The 22,682-nt window shown below is 33.2% G+C and overlaps 1 protein-coding gene across 1 annotated transcript in view; it reads left to right on the top strand.

Moving 5' to 3' along the window:
* The window catches only part of LOC114326165 (muscarinic acetylcholine receptor M2), a 54,270-nt gene that overhangs the window by 29,531 nt on the left and 2,057 nt on the right, over positions 1–22,682 (top strand). Inside the window, 2 exon segments of the mRNA XM_050652900.1 lie at positions 1,919–1,959; positions 13,644–13,980. Coding sequence (XP_050508857.1) covers positions 1,919–1,959; positions 13,644–13,980 — 378 coding nt within the window.

The following is a 22,682-nucleotide window of genomic DNA, read 5'->3' on the forward strand; positions in this document are numbered from 1 at the left end:
AATATATTAAGTTGTGAGATAAAAAGAAATGAAACTAATGGAGGTGGGAAATTTAGCGATAAAAGCCTATACATTTATATTCTATTTATTGTTTCCCATCTTTAAACGTAGAGGAAAGGTGCCTAATTTCGGATAGCTTTTTGTTTTTGCTAATAGATTTTGAACAACTGTATATTTTGACTTGTTATATAACTTCCCTAATAGCACACGACGTCCTTTGGACGTCCAAAATAGGTCCATTTTTGGTCCTTACGTCCATGGACTATAAACGGACGTCCTTTGGACGTCCCATTTTGGACGTCCTTCGGAAGGAATAAATATGGACGTCCTTTGGACGTCCGACGTTGGACGTCCTTCGGACGGAATAAATATGGACGTCCTTTGGACGTCCGACGTTGAACGTCCTTTGGACGTCCATACTGGACGAAATACGGACGTTTTATGAACGCTTATATATTATATTGGACACATTATACCAATTACGGGATCAAATAGCAAAATAATTCAATAAAATATTAACTTACGCGTTAACTTTACGTTAATGAAATACAGTCAAACCTGTCAGTAACGGCCACTAAAATGAAAGAACTATTGGCCGATATAGAAAGGTGGCCGTTATTGCCAGTTTTTGTAGTCTAGATATACAGTAAAACTTGTGTTACTGGCCACCTGATAAAATCGGCCACCTGTACTAACGCCCAGTTTAAATATTCCCCAAACCAATTATATCTAGACTACAAAAACTGGCAATACCGGTCACCTTTCTATATCGGCCAATAGCTTTTTAATTTTTAGTGGCCGTTACTGACAGGTTTTACTGTAATTGGTTTGGGGAATTTTTAAACTGACCGTTAGTACAGGTGGCCGGTGTTTGCAGGGGGCCGGTAACACAGGTTTTACTGTAGTTTAAATCGAAAAGATTAAATCTTAATTCAAAATTGTATATACAATTATTACAATTATAAACAAACTATATAGTTTAATATCCAAAAAATGTTTTTGATTTTATGTAATGTAATGAAAATCTTATTTGTAAATTATTGGTTACAATGTTTAACAATAGGAAATATTCAAGAATAAATAAAATAAAAGTTTAATCCTAACAACACAAAACATTCCAGGAATGTAGGTACTACCGTTCTATTCCGTGAACATCTATCTGATTAAATTATGGGTGGAAAGTTACCACAAGATATTCTATGAACATAGTACAATGTCTTCCTGGAGCGGTAAAATTTTCCATTACAAGATTTTAAGAGAGGCCATTGTACTGTTCAATTTGCGTTCATTTTCAAATTTGCCGCGCGAGTATCTATGTAGCGTCTCGTGGTCATTGGTCATCACATTTCATTTTCATAACATAACCGATAACCTAAAAATTTAGTAAAGTAAAAATTTTGATTGGAAAAAAATGCATCGATAAGGGGGTGTGGGAAATGGAAATTAGTGGCTTTTTTGCTGTACTGTCTGCTAGTTTTTGCTCTGGGCTCTGGCTAGATCTCTTGTTTAAACAATTTTGTAAGTATTATAAAATCCGTTTTCAATTTTCTTTATTCTTTATGAAACGAATCATTTATACATGCATATTATTACCTGTAAATAAGTACCTATTTCTTTTGATTTTTAATTGTAAAGAATAGAAACATTACCGTTCATTTTAATTTTTTTTAGAATCAGCTGAAAGTGGCCTACAAAAAAAAACCAAGAAGGAAATGTATAGCCTTGTTGCTATGAAAGGCAAAAGAGAGATATAAAAAGTGTATTGGCTAGTTGGAAGAAAGTCCACATTGTCCATGCATAATAAGTTATTACTTTATCAACAAATATCAAGAAGATAGCAGGGTCACGAGCATCAACTTCATGAGTTCAAGAATATCGAGGAAATCCAGCTCCTCGATACTACTGGGCAAACTAGAAGATTGAAGAGGACAAATCCTTTTGAACTAGTTTGAGTGATAGGTGATAGTGAAAAACGGAGCATAGTGCTTGTGTGCTGTGCCTGTGTATGTTAGAATAGTGCACGATCTTGTTAGATTAGATAAGAGACGCTATGGGGTAAGCTCTTCATTTTAAGAAACAGTAGTAATTTAGGTTAAATTAAAATTGCTCATTGGTCAGTTATGACCAGATTGTTTTTTTATGTTTGGCAAAAAGGACTTATCAGAATTGCACATTGATAATGTTTTGATGATTTCTGGACCAGAAAAAAACTGTTGTAGATGTAAACTGTATGTACAGTAGAATCTACTACAGTACTGTAGAAATCATCAAAACATTATCGATGTGCAATTCTGACTTAAGCCCTTTTTCCCAAACATCAGAGAATTGTAATGTACAATAATTCTCCTATCTGCTTTTTCATGAATTTTGTAGGAGACGAAAAACCATTTTTAGGATCATCTGCTTTCACATGTAAATTTTGACATGTTTTGTAGTAAATAGATAGTTGAATTTACTACAAAACATGTCAAAAAATATATGAAAACAGGAGGTGACTATAAAAAAAGTTTTTAGTCTCTCTTACAAAACTCATGAAAAAACAAATCGGAGGTATGTCACATCAGTGACTAAGAATGTCTAAAAAATATACTTTGATGTCCCAAGAACCAAATATAACCTACAGTCCATCTAATTTACTTACTGTTGCACGTCATTATCTACGCCAGAGATCTAAGTTGACATAGTTGCCAAAGTATAAAAAGATCCTGAATCCATTTTAAATCAAATATGTCACATAATTATTGTAAACGTGGATTATACAACAAAACAAATTAATATTCAATGTAAATAAGTAAAAACTTAAGAAATAGAGAACAAGAATTAAGTTATAATCTTTTAAGATTTGCAGTGCAAGAGTTTTTGCACTGCATTGTTAATAATTAAAAAACGGCTCCGAACTCTTGGCAAAAAGCCGGTAGGTTTCTTTGTATAAGTATGTCTACAATAACAACTAAAAAAGTTGTCAGATACCTCGATTATTCCAAGTCGTTATAAAATTAGGTGAAATTTATATTTTTATAGTAGAGGATCTTTTTATAGTAAAGTAAATAATAAAAACAGTAAATATAATAAATAAAACAGATAATTATAGTAAAGAATATAAACAAATATGAAGTGTCATCACCGTAACTGTCAAATAAACGTTACCAATTTATTCTAAAATGTCACCTTCGTTCGATTACAGTTACAGTGTGATCCGAACAAATCTGCTTCATAAAAACGCTTTATAATCCATTTATACAAATTAAATGAAACATATTATTGTGTATTTCTTTAGGTTAACATTAATAGAAATCTTCAAATATTATTTCTACGCGTATATAATAAAATATGTCTAGTGGCTGTAATTCCAGTGTACTCGGCAAAGTGATTCTAAAAAAGAACACACCTACCGCCTAAATATTTCGTGTTGGTATCATGCGACCTCACAGGCTACGACGCGGATGACGCGCAACAGTTAGTAAATAGACGAAGTATGTAGATATATACAGGGTGTAACAAAAATACAGGTCATAAATTTAATCACATATTCTGGGACCAAAAATAGTTTGATTGGACCTAACTTACCTTAGTACAAATGTGCACACAAGAAAAGTTACAGCCCTTTGAAGTTATATATATATATAATAGCACCAAGGGTCTTAGAGGCCCATGGCTTGAAAAGTTTGTTTTTTTTCTTCATTTTCACGTTTCTTTATGTACTGAGATCTTCTCTGGCTTGATATGTGATTTTTCTCCATTCCTTCCTGTTATTCATTTTTCTTTTCTGACCCTGTAGCACCATTCTTTCTAAATCTTTTTCGACCTCTTGCTTCCATCTATTTTTCGGCCTTCCTCTTCTCTTTCTTGAAGCTGTAGTGTAGTTTAGTACCATTTTTGGAGTCCTCGTGTTTGGCATCCTTTCAATGTGACCTCGCCATCTAAGTCTCTGTGCCTTTATCACTCATTTGAAGTTACAAGATGAAGTGATTTTTTCCAATATATCGAAAACTATTAGAGATTTTTTATTCAAAATGGACATGTGGCATTATTATGGCAGCAGTATCTTACAAAAAAACTATAGTAAAATTTGGACACCCCATAAAAATTTTATGGGGGTTTTGTTCCTCTAAACCCCCCAAACTTTTGTGCACGTTTCAATTTAATTATTATTGTAGTACCATTTAAACACAACGTTTTAAAAACTTTTTTGCCTCTTATTGCTTTTTCGAAAAGTCAATTTTTATCGAAATATTTTGAATATTTGTCAAATCCACCACATATTTGTATATGGTTAAGTACGATTATGGAGACTTGGTAATAATATGCAGACTTATTTATGCTTTACATTTTTAGGGATATTTTGAACCATATTAAAAAAGAAGCCAGATCTCGATAAAATGTGCCTTATGGAAAAAATACAAAGAGGCAAAAAAGTTTTAAAAACATTCTGTTTAACTAATGGTACCTTAGTAATAGTTTAATTGGAACGTACACAAACATTTGGGGGGTTTAAAGGAACAAAACCCCCATAAAATTTTTATGTAGACATGTTAAAAAAGAAGTCGCAACTCGATAAAAACTGCCTTATCTGAAAAATACTAAGAAACAAAAATATTGAATTTAACTAATGGTACCACAATAATAAAATTGAATTGGAACATACACAAAAGTTTGGGAGGATCTAAGGGATCAAAACCCCCATAAAATTTTTATGGGGTGCACAAATTTCACCATAATTTTTCTTTAAGATATTCCTGCCATAATACTGCCACATGTCCATTTTCAATAAAAAATCGCTAATAGTTTTCGATATAATCGAAAAAATCGATTTTCATTTTGTAATTTCAAAGGGCTGTAACTTTTTTTATGTGCATATTTGTACTAAGGTAAGTTAGGTTCATTCAAACTATTTTTGGTCCCAGAATAAGTGATTTAATTTATGACGTGTATTTTTGTTACACCCTGTATATACAGCCGATTACGCACCACCTTAAAAATTGGGCATTTTTGATGTCTCGAATTTCCTAAACCTGTTGTTGCATCTAAGTGATTTTTTTATAATATTCTAGCCTAGGCTATAGGTTAAGTACCTCCTTATGCTTGTCATGCACGGGGAGCTATACTGTAATATATATTATATCACATCGCACTCTATAGTAATGAGTGAGCCTGCACATATGGAACCATTTGTTTTCTGTCTGCAGGCTCACTCATTACTATAGAGAGCGATATGATATAATGTACATATATTACAGCATAGCTCCCTGTGCATGACAAGCTTAAGGAGGTAACCTATAGCCTAGGCTATAATATTATAAAAAAATCACTTAGATGAAACAACAGGTTTAGGAAATACGAGACATCAAAAATACCCCATATTTAAGGTGGTGCGTTAATTTCTTGGAGAAGTGTATTGTAATTTAATGTAAATAATGTAATATCCAATAATTGTAATTTAATATAAGATGTAATATAAGTTCCTTAAAAAATATATTTTTTATTTCCCACGACATTAGATGGATGTTCGGCAGCAAGACATTGGACCAAACTGGGACGTCCTATGAAGGCCCAATTGACGTCCACCGAACGTCCCTTCGGATGTTAAGTGGACCTCCATTGGGCGTTTGGCAACGTGGCATTTGGACCAAAATTGGACGTCCTGTTAAGGTCCAATTCACGTCCCCTAGAACGTCCGGTTAAGGTCCAATTTACTTCCGATTAAGGTCCCATTTACGTCCGATTAAGGTCCAATTTACGTCCTATTAAGGTCCAATTTACGTCCGATTAAGGTCCAATTTACGTCCGATTAAGGTCCAATTTACGTCCGATTAAGGTCCCATTTACGTCCGATTAAGGTCCAATTTACGTCCTATTAAAGTCCAATTTACGTCCGGTTAAGGTCCAATTTACGTCCGATTAAGGTCCCATTAAGGTCCAATTTACGTCCTATTAAGGTCCAATTTACGTCCGATTAAGGTCCAATTTACGTCCGATTAAGGTCCAATTTATGTCCGATTAAGGTCCAATTTACGTCCGATTAAGGTCCAATTTATGTCCGATTAAGGTCCAATTTACGTCCGATTAAGGTCCAATTTACGTCCCCTAGGACGTCCGATCAAGGTCCAAATTACGTCCGATTAAGGTCCAATATACGTCCCCTCGGACCTTAGATGGACGTCCAATGGACGTTCGGTAGCGCGACATTTGGACCAAAATAGGACGTATAAAGGACGTTCCTCGGACGAAAACGGACGTCCAATGGACGTCCCTAAAGTCCGTCAAGGACGTCCAATGGACGTCCATTGGACGTCCTTGTGCTATTAGGGTTCAGGGGCAAGTTCATACATGGAAAATCGAAACAATATAAGGAATTAGGATGTTTGTTAGAAAGACACAGCATAAAACAAAAATTTTAAAAAATGTGCAAATTGGATGTATGTATTAAAAACTGGTTGCCTAATTTCGGATACTCTGGTGTCTTAATTTCGCATAGTAATTTTAGTTGAAACAAAAATGCAAACATTAGGAACATAAACTTTTATTAGAAAAAAAAACAAAAATTAACATTTATTTTTCCAAACAAAAATCGCATATTATATACTGTTATATTTCTATTTGATATGAAAATTAAATTTTGATAATTATAAACAGAGTTCAATTTAATATAAAATATTTTCAATTTTCTCAACCACGGGCATATAAATTTAGAACAACCTGTATACAACAAATTGTTATATTTAATTTTAAGAAGTGATTAGAAGAAGCATACGAAACTCGGGACAATGCGCTTAGAATAAACAAAGTGAATGGCGCGTACCATTATCGTTGTTCGCGGAAGGTTCGATCATTAGCCTATGCTAAATAAGACTCAAGTGAAATCGATAATAGGTCATTATCGTTGTTCGCGGAAGGTTCGATCATTAGCCTATGCTAAATAAGACTCAGTTGAAGTAGATAATAGGTCATTAAATTTTGTAAATAGTAGAAAGTAATTTTAGAATGGGAATTAACTATTTTTTTTGGAAATCCATTAAGCATATTTAGAAAGATTAAAAATTGGTTTTGAGGAATACTGCGAATGAGAGTTGGTGGTGGAAGGTTGATTTGTGAATCTGGAAGGGATATTTAGAAAGTAAGGGAATGAATGAAAAAGATAAATCAGAATGTTTTGAGTTGTCGAGAAGTGAAGTCCAGTGGTAGACGGTAGTGTACGGAGAGTGAGAAAGCCGGTGTAGTTCCGTGAGTGTGGAGTATCTATCGTGGAACGAGAGGTAGGCCAGGTCGAGAGTAGGGAACCTCCTTGAGCCAAGAGTGTCCCGGTAGCTGATTGAAGTTTCGAAAAAGGTAGAAACACGGCATCACGACAGAAGCAGGAACGGGAGCTATACGAGCTAGTTCTCAAAGGAGAACATTACTGGAAGCCAGGACGAGGTTTTGACCGTAGCCAAGGATAGCAGGAAACGGGTCTTGTGTGAAGACATTCTCAGTTCACCAGAAAAAGGTCAGTCTCATTTGTTTGGACATGAATGTATGGGTTTTTCGTATTAAATACCACATTATAAATTGAAGAACATAATAAATAATATCAGAAAAGCTTCATCAAACTTAAATAGAATTGTTGCTAATAAATCCTAATAGTTAAATGTTAATAAAAACTTTCAATTGGAAACCAAAAGAAAATAAGATTCCCATTTGTAAATGTTATGTTTAAGAAAAATAAGATCTAGCAAATATTAAGCAGTGATTGCCATTTAAATAAAATAAACAATATTTTGATTATAATTGTAACCCATATGTGTGTATTATTTTACTCTTTTCTTTCCTATCCCGATTAGGAACCATTGAGAAATACTTAGAAGCCACGAGAGTAAGTAATTAATTTTATAAAAAGCCCTGAGATTGAAAACATATTGATATGTGATCTGGTAAATTAATTAGATTATTATTAATGCATTGATTAAATTAAATGACATATAAGAATATTATCTCATATCAATAATCAAGATCACATCAATACATCTCCTTCTTAGAACTATTGGTACAATTCTCATGCGCCCATCGTTTCCTAATTTCGGATATTCGATTTTGGGAGCATAGCATATATATCCGAAAATAGGTAACTAAACGATGTACCGGTTAGACTAAAATAGTACATTATATACCGCGGGACTGAAGTAGTACATTTAATCCTGAAGGTAAAGTTTATGGCCCGACCGCAGGGAGGGCCATAATTTACCTGAAGGATTAAATGTACTTCAGTCGCAAGGTATATACGATACTTTTCGTACTTCCGGTATGATTTTATTAATTATTTCAATAATTTCAATCAGTTTTTTCTCTCTTCAACTCATTTAATAAACTGTCTTTAAAATAAGTTACCATAGTAACATTGCGTTGTGACAGTTATAATTTAGAAACATTGTCATTACTAGTGTCATTGTAAAGAAACATTGTTATTGATAATTATTGGTATCATGAGTGAAGAAGGTGTATCTGATATTGATAAAAGAGCAGCCGAAGTAGGTGAAGAATTGTTACCACCGAAATCTAGAAAACTATACGAGCAGCAGTACGATGCTTTTAAAAAGTGGTGCCGCTTAAAAAATGTGAGACAACCTACTGAAAATGCGCTGTTAGTCTACTTCGATGATAAATCAAAAGCGGTTTGTGCCTCAACTCTCTGGGCACATTACTCAATGCTGAAATCGGTTATTAACATTAGAGAAGATATTGATATAAGTAAATTTCCAAAATTATTAGCTTTTTTGAAGAGAAGAAATGAGGGATTTAAGCCAAAGAAGTCAAGAATTCTCACGTCTGAGCAGGTAGATCAGTTCTTACGGGAGGCTCCGGATGATAAATATTTAATGCTTAAGGTAAATTTGGAAATTTGTTTATATTCAGAAATTTTAAGAAATCAATTTTTTTGTAGGTTGCACCTATTTTGGGCGTTGCGGGAGCTTGTCGTGGAAAAGAGTTGGTTGATTTAGAAATCGACGATGTGAGAGATTTGGGCGATTCCTTCCTAATTGCGATTAGAAACACCAAAAATAAAATTGACCGAAATTTTGTGATCAAAAATTCAGAAAACAGTGCCATCAGTTTTGTGGCGATATTTCGGAAATATGTGGCATTGCGAAAGACAGGGACAACTCATTCAAAATTTTTTGTTCAATGTTAATTACCATTCTAATTAATTATATTTTTCAATAAAATATCCCTTAAATTCGTTTGTTTGTGATTTAATCGTTCCGGGAGTTTCGTCAATATTTAATCCCGGAGGGATTAAATGTGACACTTTAGTACCTGTCACAAGGGAGTGAAGTTGTCACTTTAGGCCCGGAAGTACGAAAAATATATTATACATATTTTTAAAATCAAGGTTATTTCTATTAATATTAAAAGATTAAGATAAGATGAAAAATAACATTGTAAACAGAAATAAAATAAGACCGTTGAGAAAAGTCGACTCGACCGTTAGAAAATAATGGCACCTGCTGACAACTAAATGTAATTTAATTCGGAGATAAATATGGAATCATACAATATTTGGCCTTGAGCTACATTACTAGAGTAATTATGACTGCGTTATATGTATATGTTATAGTCAAAGCCCGAATTTCAGGCACTCCTAGGTTTGACTAGGCAATCCTCAGGTCTGACTGACGGTCTTAGTCAAAGCCCGAAATAAATTACAGTTTCGGCCTTTGACTAGTCAAACCTAGGAGAGACTAAGTTGGTCAGGCAAAGGTCGAAATTTAATTTTATGAAATCGGGGTTTGACTAGTCAAACCCCGATCAGCTATTAAAATGTCGTAATTTGTTAGATTAGGTTTATTAAAACGTCATTTTTTAATTTTAATGTTTATTATTTTTATATTGTCATAGTTAGAATAAAAAAAAAGTGTTCATTCTCACATGTTGAGGCATCATGGCATTTATCCCTGGTTGTACCAACATATTTTAAGCTTAAGATGTGCCTTAAGCTCAACTTTTGAAACATACGCGTTGCACCATTTAGTTTTGGATCAATTTTCAGCTTGTCACAATGGATTGCCAGGTGGAATGGATCGATAAGAATAAAAAATTATGGTGCAACGTAAGAGATACTTAAGTCAGCCCTACCCACAAGTTAAACTTAGCTAAGCTGGAGCTTAAGATTTGTTGGTGCAACCAAGCATTAGAGTTGCACAATACGTTAGATCTTTTACATTTACGTAATTTGAAAGAGCATTTCTTATTGCAGTAGCATTTTATAAATCTGTGTCATCCAAATTTAGAATCTTTTGTACTAATTTCTCTTAGAAATAGAGACAGCTTAACGTCTGGAACATCTTCGAAATTAGGAAATTTCTCTTTGCATCCTCTTATTTGATTTCTTGAAAAAAGTCTGTTTATTGTTCCGTATTTCGTACCAACTCTATATAAACCGTGAATTGTTTTATCTTGTATGCTACTCAAAATATCTCGAGCATCCTCTTTGGCTCTATCAAAGCTGGGGATAGGTATTGTTACAGTTTTTCCGATCGAAATTGGAGGACATTTTGTTCATTTAATTGTTTCATAGCATTAGCCTGGGCATGAAGACCTTCAATCGCATTTCCTTTATTTATTTTAATCTTTTCTGTCTTTGCACAACGCATGCTCGAACGCGTGCCAAGGAGATGCTCGAAATATTTTGGGTATCGTACAAGATAAAACAATAATTAATTGACGGTTTATATAGAGTTGGTACGAAATACGGAACAATGAACACACTTTTTTCAAGATATAAAATAAGACATTGCAAAGAGAATTTTCCAAATTTCGAAGATGTTCCAGACGATAAGCTGTCTCTAAGAGAAATTAGTACAAAAGATTCTAAATTTGGAGGCCAAGGATTTATAAAATATCACTGCAATAATAAGTGCTCTTCAAAACCATGTAAGTGTAAAAGGTCTAACGAATAGTGCAACTCTAAATGCCATAATACCTCAACATGCGAGAATAAACACTATTTTTTTTATTTTAATTACGACATTATAAAAATAATAAACATTACAATTAAGAAATGACGTTCTATTAAACCTAATCTAACAAATTACGACATTTTAATAGCTGATCGGGGTTTGACTAGTCAAACCCCGATTTCATAAAATTAAGTTTCGACCTTTGCCTGACCAACGTGGTCTCTCCTAGGTTTGACTAGTCAAAGACCGAAACTGTAACTTATTTCGGGCTTTGTAGTAAAAAAAGTAAAAATAGTACATTCTTTGACGGTTTTTGCTGTAAATTTTAAAACACCGCTGGGGGTGATTTTCACCCCTTCTCGGGGGTGAAAAAATATACGTCCACAATAACGGAATTCGATAAACTGACCAACTTTAAGCAACTTTTGTTCTATAGAGTTTTTTCACCAACTCAATACTTTTCGAGTTATTTGCGAGTGAACATGTTCATTTTTCAACAAAACAAATACGATTTTAGACACATTTTGCGCAAATAATTTAAAAAGTAAGTATTTTTATCGAAAAAACACTCTTAGCAAAAATATAGTCTGTAATAAAGTGAAAAAATGGTGTATGCGTGAAGTCTCTAAACCTACTAGAAGCAGAGTTATAGCTAAAGAAAAATAGGTTCATATTCGCCACATTCCAAAAAGAATAATTCAACGTGAAATATCCGAAAAATGAAGCAAATTTAGGAGAAAACTCATTATAACTTTTTTAGAGTTTAAAAAGCTTTATTTATGTTTTTATAAAGAAAGATTATATCACGAAATTTAAGCAAGTTACGCTCAAAATACAGTTGGTCCCTTTTGTTTTGGCAAAAAATAAATCTGGAAAATCACCCCCTAATTAGCAACTTAAATGAAATTAATCGTTAATGCTTCACAGGTTGCTTTATTTATGTTGTGTCTATACGATCTGTAACTTTCGTAGATTCAACGAGCTTATTTTTGAAAAAAAAAAATGATTTCTAATTAAACTTAAAAAAAATTATTTTGAAAAAAATGGTTTTTTTTTTCAAAATAACTTAAAAATTATTAGAGGTACCAAAAATTTCAAAAAAAGTTCGGCTTTGCTTTTCTGAATATTTTGTATTTTATTGTTTTTCTGTAAGACAAAGATTGGTTAAGATTTGGTGTTTCTAAATTTGCATACACTTGTGATTAGTGACTCGTTGAAGCCCTTTCAACTACAGCCCTTTCAAAAATAGGAACTTTGAACCGATGAAATTTACAGATCGTATAACTAATACATACACCAGTAAAGCAACTTGTAAAATGGTAACGAATATGTTCATTTGAGATGCTAATTAGGGGGTGATTTTCCCGATTTCCTTACCAACAAGAAAGACACCAGCTTTATTTTGAGAGTAACTTGTTTAATTTTAATCCTAGAAATTTTCCTATAATACAAAAATACAGATATTTTAAATACTTTAAATAAGTCGTAATGAGTTTTCCCCAAAAAGTCCTTCATTTTTTGGCTAATTCAGTTTAAAATATTCGATTTGGAATTTGATGAATATGAACCTATTTTTCATTAGCTGTAAGTCTGCTTCTACAAGGTTTAGATAACTAATACATTTCATACAACATTTTTTTCACTTTTTTACAGGCTATATTTTTACTAAGAATATTTTTTTCGAAAAAATACTTAGTTTTTGAGTTGTTTGCGAAAAAACGTCTAAAAACGTGGTTATTTTATTGAAAAATGAACATATTCACTCACAGATAACTCGAAAAGTATTGACTCGGTGAAAAAACTCTATAAAATAAAAGTTGCTTAGAATTAGTCAGTTTATCGAATTTCGTACTTATTTTGGACGTATATTTTTTCACCCCGAGAAGGGGTGAAACTCACCCCCAGGGTAAAAGCACATATCAGCACAATATCACTTTTTTCCTTTGACTTGTTAGCTATGTGTATGCCAAATTTCATGTTAATCCAGACGGTTATTTAAAATTTAGAGGTTTTGCAATATTTTAGCGTTAAATAACGTACTCAAATGTAAAACAGATAAGTGTAAATGTAAAAAAAATTGAAAGTTGTGAATTCCAAGTATCATGTCACAACAAATAGTAAGTAAGTACAACGTAATACTATTAATTCAGGCAAAAAACTCAATTCAGGTTAAACAAAATGTCTCTCGTTTTGAATTCAGTTTAATAAAATTTACATTTCTTTAATAGCTGTTGAGATTGTTTTTATTTCATCATTACCGGTAAAAGTAGATAATTGAAAACAATTTCCTACAGTTACCGTCGACTCTGGTAATTGTATACAATTATCAGTAATTGTATACAATTACCAATTATCTACTATGTATTACCGTTACTGTATATTGTGTCACCGCCATTACGTCAAAATTATGAATTTATGAAATTTCCTGTATATATTTATGCTTGGTTTTAATTAAAAATATTAACATATTAGTCATAATTATGTTATTCTTTTCTATTTAGTTATGGAGTTATTCTTGTACATAAAACCTAAATAAGGTATTGGTTTTTAATGTGAAATATAGAAATTGGTGTAGTCCCCAATTTATTTTTGTGCCTATGCGTCTTTTATCCCATACTTTTGGTGTCTTCCAAATGTACCTGTACCTTTTAGTTGTTTGTATTTTTTAAAACACTTTGCATTACCTTCGCTAATATTATCTTTGTATACTAGTGCTACCACCACAACAACTACTACCACTACAGCTACATCTTGCGACAGAAAAAGTCTTTGTCCTCCTGTTGGAAAGCCTGCCCAAGATGCTGGAGATAAATCCGAACGGTCTAGTAGTCCTGCCTTTGAATCCGACGAAGATAGTACAGCGCCCGTTCAAGAAAAGGACAAGGAAAAAGAAAAGGAAAGAGAAAGGGATAGGGAAAAGGAGAAAGATAGGGATAAGGATAAAATGTTGGCGAATAAGAAGAGGACGTCTGTTGTTGGAATGATCATGCATTCAAGTGCTCCTTTACACGTTTTTACAAACACTAGAGTAAATGGGGATTTGTCTCCTGCTAGAGGAGCAGCCAGGAATTCACAGACCCTTGTAAGTAAAATTAAGCCTCTTTATTAATACTAGAAGCACCAGAATTTGTGGATACCTAGAAGCACCGCAGCGGTCAAAATGAGGGGGAATTAGAATTTTCTATCGCCAGCCGTTTTTGTATTCTTGTTTACTTGATAAAAACCTATATTGAGTAATTTAAATAAATTATTAAATTAATTAAGCACAATTTACGCAGTAGCAAAATATTTCAATTTTGCTTGCATAAGACCCACACACAAATTTTTTACATATAGGTACATATGACAAATTTCACATATTTTTCACTTTCACTTTCACATGCTACGTCTTTTCTGTTCTTTTTTATGGTGTTGAATCATGGACCTTGAACGAACATATGTTCAGAAAATTAAAAAAAATTCGAGATGTAGCTATATCAGAGAATACTTAAAATTCCTTGGACTGACCGAGTCCACGGAAGTCAAATGATGAGGTCCTCAGAAGGATGTAGAAGAACCGAAAGGTACTGACCATCACCAAATCTCGAAAGTTACAGTACTTCGGATACAATATGCGAAATGAATCCTGATATTCCTTTCTACAAGCCATCCTGCAAGGAAAAATATTTGGTAAACGGGTCCAGGAAGAAGAATATCCTGCAGATAAGCCACATCAAGAAGAATATGCTCAAAAATAATATATACTTAAGTGAGTACATCAATGGATGTTACTGATATAATATAGTTACTAACCTGGTGTTCTAGCGCTGTTGTCAAATAACTCCCATCCTATGGTGTCGATAAAGGAATTCTCTAAATTGCTTTTCCTCTTACTTGGTTGGTCATCATTCCTGAAGAGGTATTTGAGTCTGCATTCGAAGTTACAGCAGCAGTACTAGGTATCTCCTCAATCACAACCTCATCTTCAGAATCACTAAAGGATGAATGTCCTCGATCAACTTTAACAGGCACATACTCGTGATCTTCATTATCGGATACATCTTCATCACATAAATCTACTTCAGATTCATTATCTCACAAATTCTTTAAACTCTCATAATAGTTCCTGCTCAGTCAAATATCGACGAGACATGATACATGATAATAGCAGAAAAGAGCAAAATCATAGTGAAAAATCAAAATACAGACGTTCAAACTTGCAAACAGTATACTCAAACTACCTAATAACAATTATTTCCGATGCATTTTATACATAAAATAAGTAGAAACTTCCCAGAAAAGTAAAACAATAAGTAGAATACCTCGTCATTAGGACCGCTTTTTTAGGTAGACATTAACCTTCAAAATGTAATTATACTAAGTACCTGTAAAGGAGAAATTTCAATCCTAAAATAAATATTAAAGTCCAAAATTATAAAATTTGTAAAATAAATACAATTGAGTAATACAGGGATCAAAACGAGAAAGCAGTCAAAATTACTGCTCTGGTGTTTCTAGGTAGACATTAGCATATCTTAAAAAATAATTACGATAAGTACCTGTAAAAAAATGTTATAATCTTCAAATAGATGTAAGAAAAGTCATAAATTATCAAGTTTCCAAGATAACTATGAATAAGTTATAAAGAGTGTCAAAAATAGGAAGCAGACAACATTACTGCTCTAGTGCTTCTGTTGTTAATCCTATTTATTTAACTAAAAGTAAAGATGATTCAGATTTGATCACGGAATAGGACCTCCACTATGTGCTTATACGTATTTTAAATTCAACTTATTCTCATCAGAGCACCAGTGGAGAAGCACTGAACTGGAACCAAATCTTTTCATCTCTTCAGTGTAATTAAGTAATTACAAATGACGCAACCAGCTCCATCTATGAATCGTAAGTCAAAATGAGGCAGGAACTAAAATTCCAATTGAGGAGCAGATTTTCAAATCTCACTTTGTCCATATATTCACATTATGAATTAGAGGTGATGTTGGATTCGTCAAAATATCATTTATTAATTTACACACACCTAGACATTCTATGAGTACTTTTTCACCTATATTTTTGACTTCAAAAATCACCTAGACAAACAAAACGAATTTTGTCCATTACCGAGAGACAAACAAATAGCACTATTTTGGACAAAATGCGATTAGTTTGTCTTGCAATACTATTTTACCATGTAACGACTTTATTGTGCATTTTATGTGTCAAATATTTTAATAAAAACTCCTTTTTTATACATGGCTTGAGCATGAAGCAGGAAGAGGTGAGGTAGAAATAAGTTCCACGTTGACTGACTTTTTAAAAAAGACTGATATAAGAAAGGATAAGTCCGCAAGCTAGGCTCTGATTGGACTTTGTATGACATAAAACATGCAGCACTTTCACTTAAAAAAGTTATAGGCATCAGTAAAACCAAACAAAACTGCTGGGAGAATAAAATCTTGTATAAAACCGAGGTTTTGTACAGAAATAATGACTCTTCTAAAACGTTTTTTTAGTATACTTCAGCCAAAAGACATGCTTTTAAGAAGAAAAAACTGTGAAGATGAAGAAAGTTGCTGCCTTCTGGAGGACGATATTCATGCTATATGATTTTTTTTAATTTTCTATATTGTTTTCCAAACAACATGCAGAAATGCATCTTTAGTTAATATCTTTTTTAATCATTTAGGGACAATCAAACTACATTTTGTCTTTTAAAGGCAATCAAATGACGTCTTGTCCATCAAAAAGTAATTTTTTTTGAAAAAACTAATAAAGTCTGTTGTCACTTATAATCAGGGCAAATTGATAATAAAAAAGTACACTTTATCATATTTTGTGTGTTTTTTTAACTCTATTAATAACGTAGTGGCAGTTTTTCTCATGTCCTGAAAAATGTAAACAATGGAAAAGTGCGGTTAGGAAAGTCTGCTCCTCAATTATTTATCCTCTGTGCTTTTTAAGATGGAAAAATAAAGCAGAACAGAGTGGTAAAATACTCGATAAGGGAATCTATAATTGCATTCACGACCTGTCGTTCACTGTGATAATATTCTTTAGCGAACTAGTTCGTATCCTATTCTGAGTTTCTATTTAAACTTCAACGATGGAGTCCAGGTGAATGGCGTAAATATCAATAGCATGAGACACGCAGATGATACGGTGTTGATTGCGGATTCCGACTTGGACCTACAACGGCTCATCGACAGGACGAACTCAGTCTTTGATCAATTCATGGCAATCAGAAAAAACCAGAATGTACCTCAATATTGCTCAATAAACGGGCACATTTTAAAACAAACCAATAAATTTAAGTATTGCTAATTTAACTATTGGTATTTAACTATTACCTGGGGTATTGAATCGATAGCAGCCTAAATTCTGATCTAGAAATAAGATCGAGAATAGAGCAGGCCAGAAAATCTTTAGAAAAAAATCAAAAGGCTGCTATGGTATTCGCTAATAAAACTCGAAATTCGACTACGTTTATCCCAAAAGTACGTCAGGTCGACGTAGTTGGTCTTCTCTATGTAGATGAAAGGTGGACCCTCAAATCTAAATCAATTGGAAGCCTTTGAAATGTTGATCTACCGGAGAATCCTCAAAATTTCATTCAAGTAACATACCTTAAACGAAGCTGCCTAGAATAAGCAAGGAACGACAACTTTTCGACACAGTGAAAGTTAGAAAAACATTTATCTAAACCAAATACTGAGAAATCATAAGTACCAATATGCTCAACTAATAGTAAAAGAAAATTACGATGGAAAGAGTAGACTAGGAAGGAAAAGTCTAGGCTAAGAAACATCCGACAATGGACAGGGATACATTTTCAACAGCTAATAGGAACAGCTGAAGACAGACAAGAGCATCAGTACAGTCAAACAAATCAGTGCAGTCAGAAAATGATTTTTAATAAATTGTTTTCGTTCTAGCCATCAGAGTAGATGACACCATTGTAGGCTTATCTACTATTTGAGTTGTAAACATTCAGGAGACGTTTGTTGGCCATTAGGTTTTGGTTGAATTTAGATATCCGTACCTGACGAATATACATATAAGATCGAAATCTATAGTACGGTTGTGGTTAAATTCAATAAAACGCTCTTCTATAAGATGTAAATATTTGCATATACAGAGTGGGCCAAAGAAAACAGTCCACCTCGATATTTGGCAGTATTTATTAGATTTTAAGGAAATGACGAATCAGGTAGGTTTTTGATCTAAGGGTGACACATTTTTACGGTACATACATCTGTCATTTGTCAACTCCCTACCCTCCCACATTCCCCGCCATTTATTTTTTAATAGGGAAAAGGGGTCGTGATAGGTTATTCAATTCCCTATTCAGTAATATTAATATTGACATATTTATTTATACAGGGTGCACAAGAAAAATTATTTTGAATTAAATTAATTGACACAAAATGAAGAATGTATGTAATTTATTTAACTCAAAATACATTCTACTGCTGACAGAAAACAGAAAAAATGTTTATTTCATAAATAAACATTGCTTGTTGCTTAAATTCAATATTCAATCTACCAAGAGGCAGATGGGTGGCAGCTTGAACATTAAAATTAAGCAAAAAGCAATGTTAATTTATCAAAAAACATTTTTTTTCTGACTGATTTTTTGACAGCAATAGAATGTATTTTGAATTAAATAAATTACATATATATTCTTCTTTTGTGTCAGTTAATTTAATTTAAATTTTTTTTTCTTGGACACTCTTACTTACTTAAGCCGTCCTCTTGTACCTTACGGTGTCGAGGTAAGTGGAGAAATGAGACGTCTCCATGCCTTTCGGTCGGTAGCTAGTCTTTCTGCTTCTCTCCACCCAATATTTCTTTTTCCGCAAGCCTTTCCAATATTTGCATTCCACGTTCTTGTTGGCCTGCCTCTTCTTCTTTTGTTGTCAGATGCCGCTTTCCATACCCTCTTTACAGTTCTACCTTCACTCATTCTCGCCATATGTCCGAACCACGATAACTGTTTCGTTTCAAGTCTGTCTAAGGTCCTTCCAACACCGCACCTTTCACGTATGTCTTCATTTCTTATACGATCACGTCTGGTCACCCCGGATACCGCACGTAAATATCGCATTTCGCATGCTTGGATTTTACTACGGATGTTGTCGTTCACTGTCCACGTTTCACTACCGTAGAGTAGCACCGGCTCGTATACGGTTTGAAATACTTTCATTTTTGTTTTCAGGCTTACTTCTTTCTTCCTAATAAAACTTTTATTTAGTGCATAGTATAATTTTGTTGCACTCATTACCCTGCTGTTTATTTCTGGTTCTATATTTCCTTGCCCATTCATTGTTGATCCTAGATACTTGAAGTCCTCAACTTGTGTAATGGTCTCATTATTCAACTTAACATTTATATTTTCTTGTGTTTTCGATATTACTAAAGCTTCTGTTTTTTCAATATTTATTCTCATCCCAAATTTCTTAAAGGCTTCATTCCAAACATTCACATTTACTCGCAAGTCTTTTTCTGATTTTGCCACAATAACCAGGTCATCGGCATATATCAACTCTGACACGCAAATTTGTTGAAGTTTATACACCCCAACCCTAGTTCTTTTTACCTTACCCCTGCATTCTTTTGCAATTTCGTCCATTAGAGTGACAAATAACAAAGGACTCAGAACACCACCTTGTCTTACACCTGTCCTTGTGTAGAATTCAAGAGATGAGCAATTGTTCGTTCTTACATTATTACGTGTACATTTATATATACTCTTTATTGCTTGGATTAACTTCGGTTTCACATTTCTACGGTTTAATATTTCCCAGATCTTGTTACGTGGCGCCCGATCAAATGCTTTTTCCAAGTCCACAAAACAGAGATACAACTTACTGTTATGCTCTAGGGCTTTTTCTGATAACTGTCTCACCGTGAATATGAGATCGGTTGTACCTCGCCCTGGCCTAAAGCCGCATTGGCTGTCATCCAGTGTGGCCTCGATTGTTTTTGGACACCCTTTATAAACAATTATGTTAATGTTTATATTACTGAATAGACATGAATAACGTTTCAAATAAGCTAGCACACATCCTCTATTCCCTATTTAAAAATAAGGGGTGGGGGAAATAGAAGGGAGGGTTTGACAAATGACAGATCTATTTACAGTAAGAATGTGTCCCCTTAGAACAAAAATCGACCTTTTTCGTCATTGCCTTAAAATCTAATAAGTACTGCCAAATATTGAGGTGGACTGTTTTCTTTGGCCCATTCTGTATGTATAAAAATATTGTATGACATTATAAATTTATAACTCAACGGAGGGACCGCAAACGTTCGGAAACAATTAGCGTCTGTTTGCAAAGACAATGACGTCGACTTTGCAAAGTAACAAGACACTTACTCAACACACACACTACACATTACTCCCTTACTTAGTAATAAGTTATACAATTACGTGGCTAAAGGTTCTATTTCTAAACCAAAGCCAGAATCAGAGAAAAAAAAATAAATTTATAATATTATACAGGGTGTTTCAAAAAAAGGTAACCCCGTCTCTAGGGTAGGTAAAAAACTGAAAAATAATTGGGGTTTGCTTAGTAAAAAATTTTTGTAACGCCATCCGTTTTCAAGATACAGGGCGTTGAAGAAAACAAATTTTTACGCATTTTTTACGATTTTGCCGAAACTACTGGCAACATTGTAATGAAATTTTATACGAATATGTTTTGGAAGCTGATACATCCCATGAATTTGTTTTTATATCTGATTCTCACAGAGGGCGCTAGTTACACGGATCGTACTAAGTATTAGTCAATATAACTTTTTAGGAGTATAATTATTAATCAAAATTTCAAGTAAACTTAAACATCATTCAATTTTACACGAAGAAGGTACTCTTGGTAAAACTCGATACTGTGTACCGTTTTCGGAATATTTTGATTTGAAAATTATGAAGTAATAATTGATGCTGGTATTAATGATAAAGTTCTAATAGGTATACCTCTATTTTCTTCAAGTGTGCCATGGAAATCTGACATTTATTGATTGTTATGACGATAAATCAACAATAATTAGAGTTTTAAAACCTTGTTTCAATATTTCAATTTTCAAAAATGCGTAAAATTTTTTTTCTTCAACGCCCTGTATCTTGAAAACGGATGGCGTTACAAAAAATTTTTACTAAGCAAACCCCAATTATTTTTCAGTTTTCTACCTACCCTAGAGACGGGGTTACCTTTTTTTGAAACACCCTGTATACAGTAAGCCAGTAGACACACGGGTACTTAATTGCTAGACTTATGGGCTAATCCGACACATATTCACATGTGATTTTTTTGTCTGTTATGTTATTTGACAGTTACAGTAGTATTGTTACTCTCCTTTCAGAGCGTAGGGGCACTATTTCTAGCCAATGCTTTTTGCAATTATTTTTTACTAGTAAATGTATTTATTTTTCCGAATCCTGAAAAAACAATAAATATTTTTAAAAACTATACACGCATAATGAAAGACAACAGACATTATTACCGAGGGACAAAAGTCACTCAGAATAAACAAATAGTTTCTTTTGAATGAGATATTTGAAATTAAAACCACACTAAATTTTTTCTTCTTTTTCACCCCTGTATCTTATTAAAATAAACATTATAGAAATTTTCAGGGACTTTCGGCCCTGGATAATGACGTAATCTTTCATTCTGCGTTTAAATTTTTCAAAAATACTTATAATATTAGTTTTCTCAGGACTCGAAAAAAAATTAATGCATTTAAAAACCATTGGCCCAAATTTTTGCGCATAGCCTCTTAAAATAACTTTATTCAAACATCAACAATGTTACAAAACTTTTACAACTTTATTACAATGGCATATAGGAAAATATATTGTAGAATAAATGAGCAAAATTGGTGAATCGGCAAATGAGCCTTGTATTGAAGGGCCTCCAAGAAGAACTCCAAGGCAGAGGCGTGCGGTCCATGGAAGCGGGGGAAGCGCCGCTTCCCTATTTATTTGTCGATATAAGAAAATATATTATTAATTAATATTTAATAATAATTTTTTTTCCATAATCCCAATAAATTACATATTACCTAGCCAATAGGCATTGAAAAATATTAAAAATTAATCGCGTACGAACGAACTCAATATGCACACAATTCAACTATTTGGTCCACTCCTGGCAGAAGCGCATCTCAAAATCGCCGGTTGTCATGCAGTTGTCCCTTTTAAAATTGGTCAGGGTTCAATGACCGCACCCACTAGTCGCGCGAATTTTGGTATGCCATGGAAGCGCTCGTTATATCGCCTTCCCGAAAGTGAGATGCTCCGACTGTTACTGTTGCTAAGGGGTGCTTAGGTATTACATACATTCGCTTAAAAAATATTTCGATTTAAATTTTTTGCAGAGATATTTCCTTTTACTGATCTTTTATTTGACATTTTACAGAAATCAAATAGTATTGCATTTTGTATAAGACAAATTGATGACTTTATTAATACGATAATTAAAAAAACGAGAGCAGTTTAAAAATATTTGGGATAAAACTGAACATATGGGGTTTGAACATGAAAGAAAAATAATGAGGATTGATAATTTCGGAGACAAAATGAATTCTAGCTTTCAAAATTTTAACGATTTAAAATTTGTAGAATTATATATAATCTTAATATTTCTAATTATAATTCATCAAAATTTCCCACAGAGGAATTTATGTCATTACGATTAAATAATGAAAATTTTTTGATATCCCAGCTTTGCATTCTCAGTTAAGTATCATTTATGAAACAACTGACTTGAA

The sequence above is a fragment of the Diabrotica virgifera genome, chromosome 6 (assembly GCF_917563875.1).
Source record: "Diabrotica virgifera virgifera chromosome 6, PGI_DIABVI_V3a".
Lineage (NCBI taxonomy): Eukaryota > Metazoa > Arthropoda > Insecta > Coleoptera > Chrysomelidae > Diabrotica > Diabrotica virgifera.